The 19,933-nt window shown below is 45.6% G+C and overlaps 1 protein-coding gene across 1 annotated transcript in view; it reads right to left on the reverse strand.

Moving 5' to 3' along the window:
• The window catches only part of PGM2 (phosphoglucomutase 2), a 37,625-nt gene that overhangs the window by 16,015 nt on the left and 1,677 nt on the right, over nucleotides 1-19,933 (reverse strand). Inside the window, exons 2-6 of the mRNA XM_070757099.1 lie at nucleotides 10,890-11,057; nucleotides 9,703-9,809; nucleotides 8,131-8,215; nucleotides 5,220-5,303; nucleotides 2,318-2,511 (exon numbers count right to left, since the gene is read on the reverse strand). Of these exons, the coding sequence (XP_070613200.1) occupies nucleotides 2,318-2,511; nucleotides 5,220-5,303; nucleotides 8,131-8,215; nucleotides 9,703-9,809; nucleotides 10,890-11,057 (638 nt within the window). The remainder of the gene's footprint in view (nucleotides 1-2,317; nucleotides 2,512-5,219; nucleotides 5,304-8,130; nucleotides 8,216-9,702; nucleotides 9,810-10,889; nucleotides 11,058-19,933) is intronic.

Below are 19,933 nucleotides of genomic sequence, written 5' to 3' on the forward strand. Positions count from 1 at the left end.
CTAGTTTGAAACTAGCTCAAGTATTTAAGTGGCATTTTGATATTGATAGAGTTGCCCTATTATGAGCTCACTGTTATAGACACACAGTACAGTATTTTATTTTGAAATTCTCTGAGGCAAAACAGGGTGGGTTTTTTATTTGTTTGTTTGTTTATTTATTTATTATTTCTGTGCCGCCCAGTCCCGAAGGGACTGCCGCTCAGACACTATACTTTTCCGCCCACCCCCCCAAAAAATTAGAGGGAACACTGATTGCATTGGCATTCTTCGGTCTCGAAAGACCATGGCATCATGCTCTGGACTCCTCAGAGTACTAAGCCTGGGTAAGTTAGTATGGAGGATAGACTGTTACCCAAGCAGCAGATTCCCCATCTCCACGTCTCTGAAATATTCCAATAGAATGGCAAAGGCTAAGACAGTGGTACCTCTACTTAAGAAGTTAATTTGTTCCGTGACCAGGTTCTTAAGTAGAAAAGTTTGTAAGTAGAAGCAATTTTTCCCATAGGAATCAATGTAAAAGCAAATGATGCGTGCAAACCCATTAGGAAAGAAATAAAAGCTTGGAATTTGGGTGGGAGAAGGAGGAGGAAGAAGAGGAGGAGGAGGACAATGGTTGCCGAAGGAAGAAGGTGAAGAGAGGGGAATCAAAAAATCCAAAACTTTAAGGATTTTTTTAAAAAAGAGAGACTCTGAGGCAGCGAGGAGAAGCACGCGCCTCCCATACACCTGGCGTGGGGCTGCCTCCATGCACTAGAGAGAGAAACCGAGGCGGGCAAGAGGGGGGAACCTCCTGCTCCTTTGACCAAAAGGATGCTGCTGCTGCTACCTGCTTCCTCTTCCTTCCCATGCTGAAGGGCAGCCCTCTCCTCTCACTCGCTCGCTTTGTAGCCGGCAGCTATGGTAACTCCTCGGTTTGGCTGAAACTGAGTTGATCTGGCCGGGGCGAAGTGCCCCCTTTTGCCTTTCCATGCCCAGATGCTCCAGGAGGAAACCTCACACCGGGTGTATGGGAGGCAGCGCAAGGGAGTCACCACAGCGAAGTCATTTATTCCCTCTCCAAGAGTCCAGAGAAAGGAAAACACTCTGTTTGCTCTGGACTGCCAAACTTCCTTAAGCGCCACCGAAAGACTCCACTGGAAGACCAGAAGGGCCAGAGATGGCCGGGATTAAAGTGGGAATGGCAGGAAACTCATTGGGCCTTCCTGCCGCTCTCAAATTTCCAGGGAAATTTTTCCGGGCTCGGGTTCTTAAGTAGAAAATGGCTCTTAAGAAGAGGCAAAAAAATCTGGAACACCCGGTTCTTATCTAGAAAAGTCCTCAAGTAGAGGCGTTCTTAGGTAGAGGTACCACTGTACGACTGGTTCCAGCTACGTTGCAGGAGTTATCAGAACGTGTCTGTACATGGAACCTGGGGGGCGTTTGCCCAGGTTCGCCTGGTGCACCAGTTGCGGCCCTATTTGGACCGGGAGTCACTGCTCACAGTCACTCATGCCCTCATCACCTCGAGGCTCGACTACTGTAATGCTCTCTACATGGGACTACCTTTGAAGAATGTTCGGAAACTTCAGATCGTGCAGAATGCAGCTGCGAGAGCAATCATGGGCTTTCCTAAATATGCCCATGTCACACCAACACTCCGCAGTCTGCATTGGTTGCCGATCAGTTTCCGGTCACAATTCAAAGTGTTGCTTATGACCTATAAAGCCCTTCATGGCACCGGACCAGAATATCTCCGGGACCGCCTTCTGCCGCACGAATCCCAGCGACCGGTTAGGTCCCACAGAGTTGGCCTTCTCCGGGTCCCGTCAACTAAACAATGTCGTTTGGCGGGACCCAGGGGAAGAGCCTTCTCTGTGGTGGCCCCGACCCTTTGGAACCAACTCCCCCCAGATATCAGCGTTGTCCCCCACCCTCCTTGCCTTTCGTAAAGTTCTTAAGACCCATCTCTGTCGTCAGGCATGGGGGAACTGACACATCTCCCCCGGGCCTATACAGTTTATACATGGAATGTTTGTGTGTGTGTGTGTTCGCTTTTATTAATGGGTTTTTTAGTATTTTTTAAATTATTAGATTTGTTTTTTACATTGTTCTTGTTATTGTTGTGAGGCGCTCCGAGTCTACGGAGAGGGGCAGCATACAAATCTAATAAATAATAATAATAATAATAATAGTCACAAACTGCTTCCTGGACTCCGGCTCCAGATTTTGCCTCAAAGTTTACTCGTGAAGCCTTTTCCAATGATGGATATAGCCACAAGGCAGTGGAGGTTTGCAGTTAGTTTCCTTTCTCCCAGTGATAATTAAACAAGCCACTCACCTGTGACAACAGTGCCTCTGTATATCTTTGAAGTAATCCTTGTTAACCGTCGCATAAGGATCATGGAGAAGAGGGCTTTGATCAATCAGGTGGTCCTCCCACGCACGAGCCCACGGTTCTAGGTTCCCATTAATGGCATTGGCAATTCCGCTATCGTGCGGACCGATGATTTGCGAGCCGTTTTCCCAATAGACCTAAACGCCACAGAGATTTATTTTTAATCCTTATCGGCGGATGTTTTTTGGTTTTCACCTATGCTAACGATTCACGGTAACATCCCTGGAGTCAACCAAAAGACAGAGGTAAAATGCTCCTGGTTCGCTCGTGCCTGTCGGTCGTCGGAGAGTTGTTAGCGAAGGGAGCACGAGGCTCTGCTTCCCCCTGACCGGATTGATTGATTAGATTTGCATACCGTCCCTCTCCGAAGACTTAGGGCTGGCTCTGGCCGGACACTGCCATTTGGGTTCTTTCACCCTTTGAGCATGCACAAAGCTTTCTGTGCATGTGCAGAGGGTAGAATAACCCAAAATGGTGGCATCCAGGTAGGTGGGCGGAGCCTCGTGCTCCCTTCACAACCAGCTCTCTGACGACCGACAGGTATGAGCTAACCAGGAGCATTTCACCCCTGCCGAGACTATTTATTTGTTTTATTTTTTTATTTTTTATTTTATTTATTTTTTATTTATTTATTTATCAGAGAGTTATTGTTAATGGCGAGTATTCTGAGCAGAGACAGGTTACAAGCGGTGTGCCACAAGGTTCTGTTCTAGGTCCTATTCTTTTTAATATGTTTGTGAGTGACATAGGGGAAGGTTTGGTAGGGAAGGTTTGCTTATTTGCCGATGACTCTAAAGTGTGCAATAGGGTTGATATTCCTGGAGGGGTCTGTAATATGGTAAATGATTTAGCTTTACTAGATAAATGGTCAAAGCAATGGAAACTGCAGTTTAATGTTTCCAAATGTAAAATAATGCACTTGGGGAAAAGGAATCCTCAATCTGAGTATTGCATTGACAGTTCTGTGTTAGCAAAAACTTCAGAAGAGAAGGATTTAGGGGTAGTGATTTCTGACAATCTCAAAATGGGTGAGCAGTGTGGTCGAGCGGTAGGAAAAGCAAGTAGGATGCTTGGCAGCATAGCTAGAGGTATAACAAGCAGGAAGAGGGAGATTGTGATCCCCTTATATAGAGCGCTGGTGAGACCACATTTGGAGTACAGTGAACCCTCGATCATCGCGAGGGTTCCGTTCCAGGACCCCACGCGATGATCGATTTTTAGCGAAGTAGCGGTGCGGAAGTAAAAACACCATCTGCGCGTGCGCAGATGGTGTTTTTGCTTCTACTGCCGCCCGCCCTTCGCCCGCCCACCCCGTTGCTCGCGCAACGGCTTCCCTGGGTGCCCGCTCGCTTGGGAACATCCCAGCTCCGCTCCCCAGCTGGGAAGCGGATCTAGGGAGTCCCCACCGCGCGCGCGTTGCTGGGGAAAGCGCGCGCGCTTGGGAACATCCCAGCTCCGCTCCCCAGCTGGGAAGCGGATCTAGGGAGTCCCCACCGCGCGCGCTTTCCCCAGCAACGCGCGCACGGTGGGGACTCCCTAGATCCGCTTCCCAGCTGGGGAGCGAAGCTGGGATGTTCCCAAGCGCGCACGCTTTCCCCAGCAACGCGCGCGCGCGGTGGGGACTCCCTAGATCCGCTTCCCAGCTGGGGAGCGAAGCTGGGATGTTCCCAAGCGCGCGCGCTTTCCCCAGCAACGCGCGCGCGGTGGGGACTCCCTAGATCCGCTTCCCAGCTGGGGAGCGGAGCTAGGCTGCCCCAAGCTCGCGCGCGCCGCCCGCCCGCCCACGCTGTTGCCGGCTCCGCTTCCCAGCTGGGAAGCGGAGCTAGGGTGCCCCAAGCTCGCGCTCCAGCCCACCGCCGCTGGGGTCTTACCGGGGCAAGAGGGGGAAGACCCAGGGAAGCCTCTGCCCGGCGGGGAAACTCCACCATCTACGCATGCGTGGAAGGGCACGCATGCGCAGATGGTGGAGTTTACTTCCGGGTTGCAAACTAGCGAAATAGCCCTTTCGCGATCCTTGAGGACGCGAAACTCGAGGGTTCACTGTACTGTGTTCAGTTCTGGAGACCTCACCTACAAAAAGATATTGACAAAATTGAACGGGTCCAAAGACGGGCTACAAGAATGGTGGAAGGTCTTAAGTATAAAACGTATCAGGAAAGACTTCATGAACTCCATCTGTATAGTCTGGAGGACAGAAGGAAAAGGGGGGACATGATCAAAACATTTAAATATGTTAAAGGGTTAAATAAGGTTCAGGAGGGAAGTGTTTTTAATAGGAAAGTGAACACAAGAACAAGGGGATACAATCTGAAGTTAGTTGGGGGAAAGATCAAAAGCAACGTGAGAAAATATTATTTCACTGAAAGAGTAGTAGATCCTTGGAACAAACTTCCAGCAGATGTGGTTGGTAAATCCACAGTAACTGAATTTAAACATGCCTGGGATAAACATATATCCATGACCCCTCCAGGAATATCAACCCTATTGCACACTTTAGAGTCATCGGCAAATAGACAAACCTTCCCTACCAAACTTTCCCCTATGTCACTCACAAACATATTAAAAAGAATAGGATCCAGAACAGACCCTTGTGGCAGCTTGTAACCTGTCTCTGCTCAGAATACTCGCCATTAACAATAACTCTCTAATGTCTACGCTTCAGCCAGCTTGAAATCCATAGAAACACATTAGAAATAAAAAAAATTACACTAATTTTTTAAAAAATAATCCTTAGTAAAACATTTGAAAACCTTCCAACCTGACTCATCCAAACCTTCAAACCATTCACCCAATCTCCACTCATACCAGAGCCGAAGCAGTGTGTCCAAGCTCAATGGCCCCGTACCTTATATCCATTATCTTCTTTGGGGTTGTGGGAGGCAGTAACCATAATTCCAGCTGCAAGTTTGAGGTGGGTCACTGTATACGGCTGTAGGAAACCAGAAGAAAAAAATATTAAGAAAGGAAGAAGGCTTATGTCAGGGTTCCAAATAGCACCGGAAATTAAATCAAATTCTGAGGCACAGCATTTCTCAAAATTCCAATTTATTAACAGAGCCAAGAATGGTTGCAAAATAGGGCAATGCTCCCTTAAGAAATATCTTGTTAGCAATAGAAAAGTTTGGCCCGGATTTTGCTTGTAAATGGAGGACTGCATGTATCGGAAGCAACCTTATGTTTATGATTTCATAGACACTTTTATGTTGTCATGACATGCAAAATGAGGTGTGTCAGAAATAAGTTTATTTCTGGAGGTAATATTACAATGCAAGTAAATGGTTTGTAACTATGGGAAAGGCTATTGTTTTTCTGTTTTTTTTCTATAAAACTTTATTAATTTTCTTAAAATTCACACACAAACGTACAAACATTTAACACATAGTAGAGGTTGCAATTACCTCTCTCATCTTAGAAGATTAATTTTTAATACAGAAAAAGAATATGTTATTAATTCATTAAGTCAACATATTAATCTAAATGAAAAGAAGAATACAGTGTTCCCTCGATTTTCGCGGGTTCGAACTTCGCGGAAAGTCTATACCACGGTTTTTCAAAAATATTCATTAAAAAATAATTTGCGGGTTTTCCCCCTACACCACGGTTTTTCCCACCCGATGACGTCATATATCATCGCCAAACTTTCATCTGCCTTTAATAAATATTTTTTTAAATAAACTTTAATAAATAAACATGGTGAGTAATAATCTGAATGGCGGCTAAGGGAATGGAAAATTGCAATTTAGGGGTTTAAAGTGTTAAGGGAAGGCTTGTGATACTGTTCATAACCAAAAATAGTGTATTTACTTCCGCATCTCTACTTCGCGGAAATTCAACTTTCGTGGGCGGTCTCGGAACGCATCCCCCACGAAAAGCAAGGGAACACTGTATTGTTCAAACATTATAATAATATAAAAGTTAAGTTAATAAAGAATAGAAAATATAAAATCATTTTGATGTAGTCATACATTTCTCATATTGTTCAATTTTTATTTTTATCTATCCACTTATAAACTTTATTCCAAATAGTAAAAAATTCAGGGAAAAGCTATTGTAAGCCATAATTGAGGGGTATCCTGGCCGCTCGGATGTTGCCTATCTCCGGTGGTTGCTTGGGGATGAGCAGGCCAGGATTACGGCACAGGTGGCCAGATTCTGCGTAGCAGCAGCGGGGATTCGTCGCAAATGTGTGCCTTCATAGCGAGATATGTACATCTCTTGTATAGTTACAATGGGTCAATCTTGGTTGCTCAGCCAAAAGTCCTGTTTCCTGTTCTTTTTCCTTTTAATTATTATTAATATTATATTGATGGTCTTTGACTGTAAATAATTTATTTTTATTATTATTATTATTATTATTATTATTATTATTATTATTATTATTATTCAGTATGTAATCATGGGTTTGCTAAATGTGCTGCAACCTCATTGGCTGTAACCTATATAATACTGGTAACACCCTTGCATGGGTGTGTTTTGTTACAGAGTGGTTTGTTAGAGTGGTTTGTAGTTAGTGCTTAGTGGTTGCAGTGGTAGATGTAATAAGAGTTATATACTAGTGTTGTGGATAGTTTATTATAGAGGTTAAATGTAAAGGTGATAGTTTATTTAGAAAAATATTTTGCTAAGAAGAAAAGTAAAATATATATTTTACAAGAAAGCCTGCTGCAGTATTTTTAATTGAAGACTTCAATTAGGTATAAATAAAGGGTTAAATAAGGTTCAGGAGGGAAGTGTTTTTAATAGGAAAGTGAACACAAGAACAAGGGGGCACAATTTGAAGTTAGTTGGGGGAAAGATCAAAAGCAACATGAGAAAATATTATTTTACTGAAAGAGTAGATCCTTGGAACAAACGTCCAGCAGACGTGGTTGGTAAATCCACAGTAACTGAATTTAAACATGCCTGGGATAAACATAGATCCATCCTAAGATAAAATACAAAAAATAGTATAAGGGGAGACTAGATGGACCATGAGGTCTTTTTCTGCCGTCAGATTTCTATGTTTCTATATATACCGTGTTTCCCGATAGTAAGACCCCCCCGATTGTAAGACATATGGGGGGTTTCAGGGGGGTCGGCTAATATAAGCCAGACCCCGAAAGTAAGACATATGTCTTACTTTCGGGGAAACACGGTACTAAAAGCGAGGGAGGCGTCCGCTACTCCTGCCGCCGCCTTTGCTCTCCCCGCTGCGCCTGGGGCTGCCTGCCTGCCTGCTGCCGTAGCCGAGCTGGGCGCGGGGCATCCTCGGCGTTGGGCAGCAGCGGGAGGAGCCGCAGCCTCCGGAGCCGGCCAGCCGGGCGCCCCCAGGACGTGCATCGTGGACCGGCCCCGCCGCGGCGCAGGAGGGATGGAGGCCGGGCCCGACGGGGAGCCGCGCCTGCCGCGCAATGCCGCCTAATGCTGCCCGCCCGGAGGAGAAGAGGCCTCGCCCGGGCCGAAGCCCGAAGACGAGCCGGCCCCGGTGCCCGGGACAATATGACACATACCCCCAAAGTAAGACACAGTGGGGCTTTGGGGGGGTAAAAAGATAGTAAGACACTGCCTTACTATCGGGGAAACATGGTAGTTGTGAACTGTGGCTAGTTGGTGGGGTCACCTTCCATGTACGCAAAGTTCTCCCCCAACAAGGAGGACAGCAATAGAATTCAAACAGATACATAAGAGTTTTGGGGGATGCTACGGAAGCAATTCTGCTGTGTGCTTCTTGCTTCGGAATCATGCACGAACAACAAAACCCACAATGAAAAACCTACCACAAAAGGAGTTGGTGTGATCTGGGAGAAAAGGTAAACAGGAACTCCCTGGGTGATGAACGCCGTGGCAGCGAGCCTTGCAAACCTAACAGCCAGAAAGAAAGAAAATAAAAAGTCAAACTTTTAAAATTCTACCACAAAAAAAAAAAGCTCTTTATTATTTATTTATTTTACTGAAACTTAAGATTTGTATGCCGCTCAATCCCATAGTACTCAGGGCGGCTTACAACAAGAATAAAAACAAAATAAGAGGGTCGCCCAGAATGTAATGCACCACATTTTCCTCACCTCTCGGCCTATAGCAATGGTACAAATGCGAAACTTTAGATTATTTGAACTGTCAGGAGTGCGTGCGTAAATTTTGTGTTTCTTCAGACAAATAGCGTAGCTGCAGCAGTGTTTTGCAGAAATGGTGTTTTGCAGAAATGGTGTTTGTAAGTGATGTACGTTACAAGCAGCATGTCGTCCTTGAATTTCTCACTGCGGAGGAAGAAACTCTTGGGAACATTTGCAGACCTTTGTGTACAGTTTATGGAGAATCTGCAGTCGACAGAAATACGGTTAGTCGCTGGGCACAGAGGTGAGGCCATTAGAAGATGGAAATGGCTTCGTGACCAGAACAAGGAGGGGTACTGACAGGGCATACACGCCCTTGTGTCTCGCTGGAGGAAGACCACAGAATGGGAGGGAGTTTACATGGAAAAATAGGGAGTGTAGAAGAAACACCACTCTGTCTTGTGTGTAAGATTCATTGCGTTCAATAAATAATTGTTGAAGAAAAAAAATGTGGTGCATTACTTTCTGGGCGACCCTCGTAAAATGGTGAAAATGCAACAATTAATAATACTATTAAAGAAACCCTTAGATATACCAATACAGTCATACCATCAAATATCCCAATAGAAACATGTCTTGGCCGGAAAAAGAGGTTTTGCTTCTGCGCATGTGCAGAAAACAAAATGTTGCGAGAGGACGTGTAGACGTATGAGATTTTGGTGATTTTTGGCGTTTTTATGCTTCAGCACATGCGTGGAAGCCAAAAACCCGTCGAAATCTCATGAGTGTATGTGTCTCCCCACGAGATTTTGCTCCCTGCGCATGTGCAGAAGCAAAATCTTGCATGGGTGCGCCCGCCAGAGACCAGAGCGACGGAAACTGGCAATCCTTCACTGCTCACGGACCCCAGGTTTTCAAGGCCTTTTGGAAAGCCAGTAGGGTAGGGGCAGTATGGACCTTGGGGGCTAGTTGATTCCAAAGAGCTGGGGGCACCAGAGAGAAGGCCCTCCCCTACACGCCCGCTGACTGACACTGCTTAGACGACTGGACCTGGAGAAGGCCGACCCGGCTCTATTTTCACTGGCAGGGGGCTGTCGCAGCTGAAAATGGAGCTTGGGGGGCAGGGGGATGCAGGAGGCCCTCCTGAGCTCCATTTTCCCTGGCAGAGACGCACCCTGGGACGGTTCTTCGCTGTTTCCAAGATGCCCCCGCAGGTCACGTCTAACCACCCTGCGGGCCTTGAGTTTGACATACCTGCACTAATTGAACCGGCATTGTAAGAACTGTGATGGATACCTTTTGCTGCTGCCACCAGTTGATGGATGGGCCCGCGCATCGTAGCCTATAACCACACCTCTGTTTTTCAGGTCACTGATGGTCTTTTCCAGATACCTACAAAATCCCTATGAACAAAACAAAGCAGTCGGGTTTAGCTGCTTGCTTAATCTGTCTGGGTTTTGTCACATCTTCCGTAGATGAACAGTTGGGAAGAGAAGACAAAGCAAGCATTCACTCTAAGTAAAACTACACAATGGAGTCCTCCACCTATGATCGCAGTTGAGCCCCAACTTGATGTTGCTAAGTGAGACACTTGTGAAGGTGAGTTTTGCTCCCTTGGACAATGTTCCTTGCCGTGCTTTGTGATGTGAATCATTGCAGCTGTTAAATTACCGTATTTTTCAGAGTATAAATCACACTTTTCCCTCCCTAAAAGAGGCTGATAATTTCCCTGCATCTTATACTTTGAATGCAGCTCTTTTTTCTCAGCCCTAACTAGCTGCTAACGATCTTCCCAGCTCTTACCTTGCAGGCTCTTTCATTGTTTCTATCTGCAAAGAATGTTTTCCAAGCCCTAAGTCTTTGCAGGGTTTTTTCCATTGCTCTAACTTGCTCTGAATAAGTTTCTTTCTAGCCCTAACCCGGTGCTAACAATGTTGTCAGCTCTTACCGGCTTCCAAGCTCTTTCATTGTTACTCTCTGCGAAGAATGTTTTCCAAGCCCTAAGTCTTTGCAGGGTTTTTCCATTGCTCTAACTTGCTCTGAATAAGTTTCTTTCTAGCCCTAACCCGGTGCTAACAATGTTGTCAGCTCTTACCAGCTTGCAAGCTCTTTCATTGTTACTCTCTGTGAAGAATGTTTTCCAAACTCTATCTTTGTAGGTACTTTTTTTCTTGCTTTACTTTCTCCGAATGTTTCTTTCCAGCCCTAACCTAACCAACATGTCCACCATCACTGATATAAAATTGGACTAGAAGACCTCCAAGGTCCCTTCCAACTCTGTTATTCTACTCTACTTTGTAAGTTAGAGAAATAATTGTTTAGGAAAGAATAGTTAGCTGCACATCCAACTTTCCATACTGTTAGTTACACACCCAACTTTTTTTTTTGCTAGTCGCATACCCAACTTTCTTTAGTGTGGTCGTTGCTTGGACAACAGTAATCCGATTGTCTCTTAAATATGCACACAGAAGTAACTCTGTTACCTGGGAAGTCTGAATAATAGTCAAGTCGTTCATCTGTGACGTTCCTGGTCCCATCGGCGCTCGTAGTCCTGCCGTCCCAAATTCCATCCGCGAGCCGAAACATTTCAACAGTTCTTCTGTGCTTCCCTTGGCAATCAGCTGCTTTACTATTTCCAAGGTTTTAGGATTCTGCAAAAGATTATAAACTTGAGTTTAGTTATGTCCTCTTGTTGTATACGGGTAGGGTGCGCTGCAGGAAAGTATTTCATGTTGCAACACGAATGTGTATGTGTGTTTGTGTGTAGATAGATAAATAGATAGATAGACACTATATCTCCAAAACGTTTAAAATTTTGTAATATACAGTGGTACCTCATCATACGAACTTAATTGGTTCCAGGAGGAGGTTTGTAAGGTGAAAAGTTCGTAAGATGAAACAATGTTTTCCATAGGAATCAATATAAAAGCAAATAATGCGTGCAAATCCTTCAGGAAAATCCCAAACTTTAGAAGGGAGGTGAACAGAGGGCAGGGAGGAGCAGCTAAAGGGGGCGGGTGGAAGAAGCAAGGCTAGGCTAAAGGGTGAGTGGGAAGGAAGAAAGGCAAGGGGGGCACCCCTCCCTTTTCTTTCTTCAAAAGACACCGTTTCAGTTCCTTTGCAAGCACGTTGTTCTCTGCAAAAATTTTCTTCCCCCAAGCTGCCCCTCCCTCCTCCCTTTTCTTTCTTAAAAAGACACCCTTTCAGTTCCTTTGCAAGCATGTTGTTCTCTGCAAAAAAATTTCCTCCCCCAAACTGCCCCTCCCTTTTCTTTCTTAAAAAGACACCGTTTCAGTTCCTTTGCAAGCACGTTGTTCTCTGCAAAATCTTTCCTCCCCCAAACTGCCCCTCCCTTTTCTTTCTTAAAAAGACACCCTTTCAGTTCCCTTGCAAGCACGTTGTTCTCTGCCCCTCCCTTTTCTGCTTGGGTTCGTAAGGTGAAAATAGTTCGGAAGAAGAGGCAAAAAAATCTTAAACACCGGGTTTGTATCTTGAAAAGTGTGTTAGAAGAGGCGTTCGTAAGATGAGGTACTAAGCTTTCATCAGCCCCTGATGACATTGTCAGAGTGTAAAACCCACATTTTTAGGACAATTTGTTATATATGTATGTATATATAAACATGTACACACGTATGTATGCATGCATACACTGTGATTCCCTGAAAATAAGACAGGGTCTTATTTTGTTTTGGGCCCAAAGTATACACTATGCTTATTTTGGGGGATGTTTGCTTGTTTGCAGCAGGGTAGGAGGCCACATTGTGTGCCAATATCACCATCGCAGCCAAGGCCAACCACTCCCTGACACTTGCTTCATCTTGTGGTGGCTCCAGCAGCACCATCCAGCAGGACCCTTCGGGCCCAGAAGGGAAAAAAAGAAAAAAATATCAATTTTTTTCTACCAGTTCTGGGTACAGTGGTACCTCTACTGAAGAACTTAATTCATTCCGTGACCAAGTTTTTAAGTAGAAAAGTTTGTAAGCAGAAGTGATTTTTCCCATGGGAATCAATGTAAAAGTAGATAATGCGTGCAAGCCCATTAGGAAAGAAATAAAAGCTTGGAATTTGGGTGGGAGGAGGAGGGGGAAGAAGAGGAGGAGGACAGTTGCTGCCGAAGGAAGAAGGTGAAGTGAGGGGAATTTAAAAAATCCAAAACTTTAAGGCTTAAAAAAAAGAAAGAGAAACTCCTTACTCGGCACCAAAGGAAAAAAACAAATACAACAACATCAACAAAAAACATAGACCAAATACAAACTAGATCTTCTGTCTGAGTTCAATTCCTCTGATATCTATCTATAATCTACTAACAATGTAACATTCAACCATCCTCAATATACACACCCACAACAATAACATTATAATTTTAAAATATGTCATTAAACTACATATGCCTGCTATACTGCAGGTATCACCCCTTTCCCTTTCCCCACCAAAACCCATCTTATCTAACCATACTAATATACAGTGATCCCCCGCTCGTTGCGAGGGTTCCGTTCCAGGACCCCCCGCAACGAGCGGGATTTCGCGAAGTAGCGCTGCGGAAGTAAAAACACCATCTGCGCATGTGCAGATGGTGTTTTTAACTTCCGCAGCGCTAGCGAGGAGCCGAAGATTGGGGGCGGCGCGGGTGTTTTAAAACGTCGCCGCCGACATGGGGGGCTCGCTAGCACCCCCCCGAACCCCCAACCCGGGTTTGGGGGGGTGCTAGCAAGCCCCCCATGTCGGCGGCGACGTTTTAAAACACCCGCGCGGCTTTCCAATGAGTCCCGAAGACAAACGCGGAAGTTTGACGTTTGTCTTCGGGACTCATTGGAAAGCTCCGATCGTTTTAAAGCAGGCGTGCCGTTCTCCGCTGACTCCTGGCGAACTTCCCCGCTTTAGGAGTCAGCGGAGAACGGCACGCCTGCTTTAAAACGATCGGAGCTTTCCAATGAGTCCCGAAGACAAACGTCAAACTTCCGCGTTTGTCTTCGGGACTCATTTTAAAGCAGGCGCGCCCTTCTCCGCTGACTCCTGGCGAACTTCCCCGCTTTAGGAGTCAGCGGAGAACGGCGCGCCTGCTTTAAAATGATCGGAGCCGGCCGGCTCCGATTGTTTTAAAGCAGGCGCGCCCTTCTCCGCTGACTCCTGGCGAACTTCCCGGGCGAAGGGCGAAGGGTGGGCGAGCGGGTGCTGGGGGGGGCTTCGCCCTCCCGCCAGCAAGAGGGGGAAGACCCATGGAAGCCGCCCAGCAGCTGATCTGCCCGGCCCATCTACGCATGCGTGCCCATAGAAAAAAGGGCACGCATGCGCAGATGGTGTTTTGACTTCCGGGTTCAAAAATCGCAAATTACCCTGTTCGCAATGGTCGGGGACGCAATAACCGGGGGATCACTGTATTGCTAAGTAAATCTATAGATACGAAACCATAAAACTTTAAAAATTTAAGTACTGTACAACATGAAAATGTACAGTTAAATGTTTAAAACTGATATATAATAAGTTAAATATCTTATGCTGAAATATGTCTATTGTTCTGTATCGCCCTTACTTTTTGTATCCCTATCCCCCCCCTTTTCTTTTTCTTCTTTTCTTAAAAAACCAATAAACTATATTTTAAAAAAAGGGAAAAAAAGGAAAGAGGGACACTGAGGTGGCAAGGAGCACGCACCTCCCATACACCTGGCGTGAGGCTGCCTCCTATACACTGCGCCAAAGAGAGAAACCCAGGGGGAATGGCAGGAAAGTAGCCGGGCCTTCGTGCCGCTCTCAAATTTCCTGGGAAATTTTTCCGGGCTCGGATTCTTAAGTAGAAAATGGTTCTTATGAAGAGGCAAAAAAATCTTGAACACCTGGTTGTTATCTAGAAAAGTTCTTGAGTAGAGGCATTGTTAGGTAGAGGTACCACTATACTTCACTGTACCCGTAGGAGCCCATTACTGACCTGCAGCCTCAATCAGCTAAGGGTCAGGAGGCTGATAATCAGTTGCGTGGCTTAACAGGCTCTGCGCTGTTTGCTGCAAGGAGGTTAATTGCTGGGAGGCAGAGGCCAAAGGATGGGGATGGCTGGGTTGGGCTACATTTGGTGTCTAAGACGCACCCAGGTTTTCCACCCTCTTTTTGGGGTTAAAAGGTGGGTCTTATACTCCAAAAAATACAGCACAGTGATACCTCGTCTTACGAACCCCTCATCATACGAACTTTTCGAGATATGAACCTGGGGTTTAAGATTTTTTTGCCTCTTCTTCCGAACTATTTTCACCTTACGAACCCAAGCCACCGCCGCTGGGATGCCCCGCCTCTGGACTTCCGTTGCCAGCTGAAGGCTGGGAAACCCCACCTCCGGACTTCCGCGCCCATTTTTGCACTGCTGGGATTCCCCTAAGTCTCCCCTCCATGGTATCGCAAAAACAAGAAGTCCTCGAAACCCTACCTCTGGACTTCCGTGTTTTTGCGATGCTGTGATTTCGCTGAGGCTCCCCTTGCTGGGAAACCCCACCTCCAGACTTCCGTTGCCAGCGAAGGGCCCATTTTTGCGCTGCTGGGATCCCCCTGTAGCATCACAAAAACACGGAAGTCCGGATGTGGGGTTTCCCACGGAAGGGAGCCTCAGGGAAATCCCAGCAGCGCAAAAACAGGCGCTTCAGCTGGCAAAAGGGGTGAGTTTTGGGCTTATATGCATTAATCGCTTTTCCATTGATTCCTGTGGGAAACATTGTCAATGAAGCAGTGGAAGTGATGTGCCGGTGCCTGGAGGCTGTTGGGGCCTGGAAGGGTGTCAACAAACTCAAACTCAACCCAGACAAGACGGAGTGGCTGTGGGTCTTGCCTGCCAAGGACAATTCCATCTGTACTTAGTCCCGATTGGCTTGAATGAAATGTAGGAACCAATCTTTGGTGAGTTCCAGGTGGCGACTCGGTTCATTCAAAGATTATTATATCGGCCCATGTCACCGCTTGCCAAATTCAGCTCCTGTTTTGAAACAGGCATGATTCGGCTTATCAGAGAAGGGATCCAACTGAACTTTACTTAAGGTTTTGTAATTTTCTGCCCCTATGAGCTACTTGCTTAAGTGTGGAGACTGTTGCAAACCTTCTTTACTAATAGGGGGCTTTGAGGAAGCCTAAAAGGGTTTTGCAGAATGTGCTTGCTCAATTAAAATGGAATTCTGCTTGCAATTTGCATCATCAGACACCCCTGAATGATTAATCTGTTGCAAGCGGCTTCTGATTCCAATGAACTCTCCTGTTCTTAGGTTCTTGAGATCAAGAGGTGGTACATTTTATTTATTGGTTTCCTTCAATATAGTCTTTAAGATTTTTATTCTGCCTTTTTAATCTGTCATGCAAGGTGACGAATATACAGCACCTAATACTCCTTCCTCTTCCTGTTTTTCTCCACAACGACAACCCTGTCAGGTAGGTTGGTTTGAGGGACACGGACTGGCCCAAAATTACTCAGCTGGATTTCATGGCTAAGGCAGGCCTAGAACCCACAGTCACCTGGTGATTGGCCTAAAGTTATCCAGCCAGCTTTCATGCCTAAGGCGGGACTACAACACACCATCACCTGCGATTGGCCCAGTTATCCAGCCAGCTTTCATGCCTTAGGCGGGACTACAACACACCGTCACCTGGTGATTGGCCCAAAGTTATCCAACCAGCTTTCATGCCTAAGGTGGGACTAGAACTCATTATCACCTAGTGATTGGCCTAAAGTTATCCAACCAGCTTTCATGCCTAAGGCGGGACTACAACACACCGTCACCTGGTGATTGGCCCAAAGTTATCCAGCCAGCTTTCATGCCTAAGGCAGGACTACAACACACCATCACCTGCGATTGGCCCAGTTATCCAGCCAGCTTTCATGCCTAAGGCGGGACTACAACACACCGTCACCTGGTGATTGGCCCAAAGTTATCCAACCAGCTTTCATGCCTAAGGCGGGACTACAACACACCGTCACCTGGTGATTGGCCCAAAGTTATCCAGCCAGCTTTCATGCCTAAGGCGGGACTACAACACACCATCACCTGCGATTGGCCCAAAGTTATCCAGCCAGCTTTCATGCCTAAGGCGGGACTACAACACACCGTCACCTGGTGATTGGCCCAAAGTTATCCAGCCAGCTTTCATGCCTTAGGCGGGACTACAACACACCGTCACCTGGTGATTGGCCCAAAGTTATCCAACCAGCTTTCATGCCTAAGGTGGGACTAGAACTCATTATCACCTGGTGATTGGCCTAAAGTTATCCAGCCAGCTTTCATGCCTAAGGTGGGACTACAACACACCGTCACCTGGTGATTGGCCCAAAGTTATCCAACCAGCTTTCATGCCTAAGGCGGGACTAGAACTCACCATCACCTGGTGACTGGCCCAAAATTACCCAACCAGCTTTCATGCCTAAGGCGAGACTAGAACTCATTGTCACTGGTAATTGGCCCAAAGTTATCCAGCCAGCCTTCCTGCCTAAGATGGAACTATAGATGAAAGTCGAAAAATTACAAAAGTCAATTTATTTCAATAATGCAACTTAAAAGGTGAAACATAATATATGAGAGAGACTCATTACATGCAAGGGAAGATAATTGTCATAATTGTAATGACTGTGGGGTACTTCTCATGAAAACGCCAAATCCACCATCTCAGAAAATTAGAATATTACATGCGATCAGGTCAGGCGAGTTTGCTGGCCAATCAAGCGCAGGAATCCTATGGTCACTGAACCAAGTTTTGGTGCTTTTGACAATGTGGGCAGGTGCCAAGTCCTGCTGGAAAATTGAAGTCAGCATCCCCATAAAAAAGCTCGTTTGAGGAAGGAAGCATGAAGTGCTCCAAAATCTCCCAGTAGATGGCTGCATTGACCCTGAACTTAATGAAGCACAGTGGACCAACACCAGCAGATGACATGGCTCCCCAAATCAACACAGACTGTGGAAACGTTACACTGGACCTCAAGCATCTTGCAGTATGTGCCTCTCCGTTCTTCCTCCATACTCTGGGTCCTGGGTTTCCAAACGAGATGCAAAAGTTTCCACAGTCTGTATTGAATCTCTAACCTCTTTATATGCCTTAAGACGTATAAAACTGAAATGTAGAATTCGGAGGCAAGTTGTTATACTGATTAATTGTTCTCCGTCTCGGGAAATTTCTCCTTTAAGCATTAAAATTAAGATGGCCAGATACTCTTGCATAGAGACCTTTTTTGCAAACTCTGAGGACGTAGAGGCGGTGTAAACCAACAGTGGACAGTGTCTATCCAAATTCTAACTTCCACCTCCAGGTATCCTGTCTTAAGGCATATAAAGAGGTTAAAAACCCATCCCGACTGGGTTGCTTGGAATTGAAGGAAGTTTACTAAGTAGACCTATAGGATGTATGTTTCTTTTTTAGTGGGGAGAAAAATAACAAGAAAAAAAATATTTGTAATTAAAATAATCCACCATTATGCACCTTTTAAGTTGCATTACTGAAATAAATGAACTTTTGCGCAATACAGTATTCGAATTTTTCGACTTTCACCTGTAGTCCAATCTTAGTCGGGAAGGCTGGCTGGATAACTTTGGGCCAATCACCATTAAAACTATTAAGAGGAAGTAGGTAAGAAGGAGAGAAAGGAGTGAGAGTAGAAGGGGAAGTAAAGAAGGAGGAAGGAGAGAGAGAGAGCAGAAGGAGAGGCAGAGAAGGAGGAAGAGATGATAGGTGGAAAGGGGAGAAGAGGTGTAAGAAAGTAGATACTAGAGGTAGAATAGCCACTTGAAATAGAAAGAGGGGAGTGGAGAGAGGGAAAATTGAGATGGACTGAATAATAAAATTAAAATTGGAATGCAACTTAGGTTATTGTACTACGGCTTTTAAGCGATTTATTTATTTATTAAATTTGTATGCCGCCCCTCTCCATAGACTCGGGGCGGCTCACAACAGTAATAGAAATACAATATATAATAATGATATTTATATATTGATATTTATTGAAGGTAACTGTTATTTATGTTATTGATCTGGAGGGGAAAAATTAAAAAAAAACTTTTACTAGAAAAAATAAAGACTTAACGTTGCCAAGTTTGAAGACCTCTTTACTAGGATATAAAAGCGTTCTAGATAGCTTTAAAAATTGAATTTGGATCATCCCGCGTCCTAAGCACCACGTGCCTGTAGAACGCACGATGTACTTTAAACCTATTCATAAAACCAAAACCCAGAAGGATTCAATTTATGTGACTCAATGCTCGCTCTATGCTGTGCTATCTTACATAGGCTACAATGAGGTGGGTCACATGAGTTGCGTTAGGATTCCAAGACGTACAAGTGGACTTTTTCATGCCCAGTTGTCTGAAATAACCAAGCAAACCGAAGACCAGAATTAAGAGAGTTGGAAGGGGCCTCTAGAGGTCTTCTAGTCCAACCCCCTGATCAAATGATTATAGAGCCAGGGTGGCACAGTGGTTAGAGTGCAGCACTGCAGGCTACTTCAGCTGACTGCTAGCTGTGGTTCAGCAGTTCAAATCTCACCACTGGCTCAAGGTTGACTCAGCCTCCCATCCTTCCAAGGTGGACAAAATGAGGACCCAGATTGTTGGGGGCAAGAGGTTGATTCTGTAAACAGCTTAGAGAGGGCTGTAAAAGCAATATGAAGCAGTATATAAATCTAAAAGATATGCTATGCTATGTTGAAGGCCCTATAACAATAATTGTGGGATAGATAGCATACGATAGATAGCATACGATGGATTCATAACTGGCTGACAAACCATACTCAATGAGTAGTCCTTAATGGGTCTACGACTCAGTGGTTCTTAACCTGGGGGTTGGGACCCCTTTGGGTCACAGGGGTCACCTAAGGCCATGGGGAAAAGTCAAATTTCCCATGGTTTTAGGAATTAAAGCTTCTATTATGGCGCCTTGGAACGTATTTTTACAATCCGACCAATCAGGCGTTTACAGTAGGGGCGTCCCTCTGACCTTCTTGCCAATCAGCTTAAAGCTCTCTTGGGAGAATTGGAGCTAGACTTAGGGTTGGGGGCTACCACAACGTGAGGAACTGTATTAAGGGGTCGCGGGATTGGAAAAGTTGAAAACCACTGGAACTTTAGAGAAAAAACAACCTTGTTTTAATGGTCAAATCAACCAAGCCAGAAAAGGGGACGTTTTGCAAACTGTCTGTCTAGCGGCACCTGATTTATTTACCTTATTAGAATGACAGCGAGGAAACCTCGTAGGACTTCAACCCGGAAGCCGCCAGTTCAAATCCAACCTTGGGTCTTGAACTCACATCGGATTTTTCTATGGTGGGGAGGGGAAGCCAGGCAGCAGGAGGAACGAAGGAGGAAGGGCAAGGATCCAATTGTCGGCAAAATCCAGTCCTCCCCACACACACTGCACACCCCCTTCTTTCTTCTGGGGGAGCCAAAAGCCCCCCCCCCCCAGTTTTTCAAACTCCTCGAAGCAATTCGAAGGAATGCCAAGATGGAGAGTTGCGGGCACCTGCTGAACCCTGATTTATTTTTTCTTGGGTTCTTTTTTTTCAGGTGGAAGAGGGAAGGGG

The sequence above is a fragment of the Erythrolamprus reginae genome, chromosome 7 (genome assembly GCF_031021105.1).
Source record: "Erythrolamprus reginae isolate rEryReg1 chromosome 7, rEryReg1.hap1, whole genome shotgun sequence".
Taxonomy (NCBI): domain Eukaryota; kingdom Metazoa; phylum Chordata; class Lepidosauria; order Squamata; family Dipsadidae; genus Erythrolamprus; species Erythrolamprus reginae.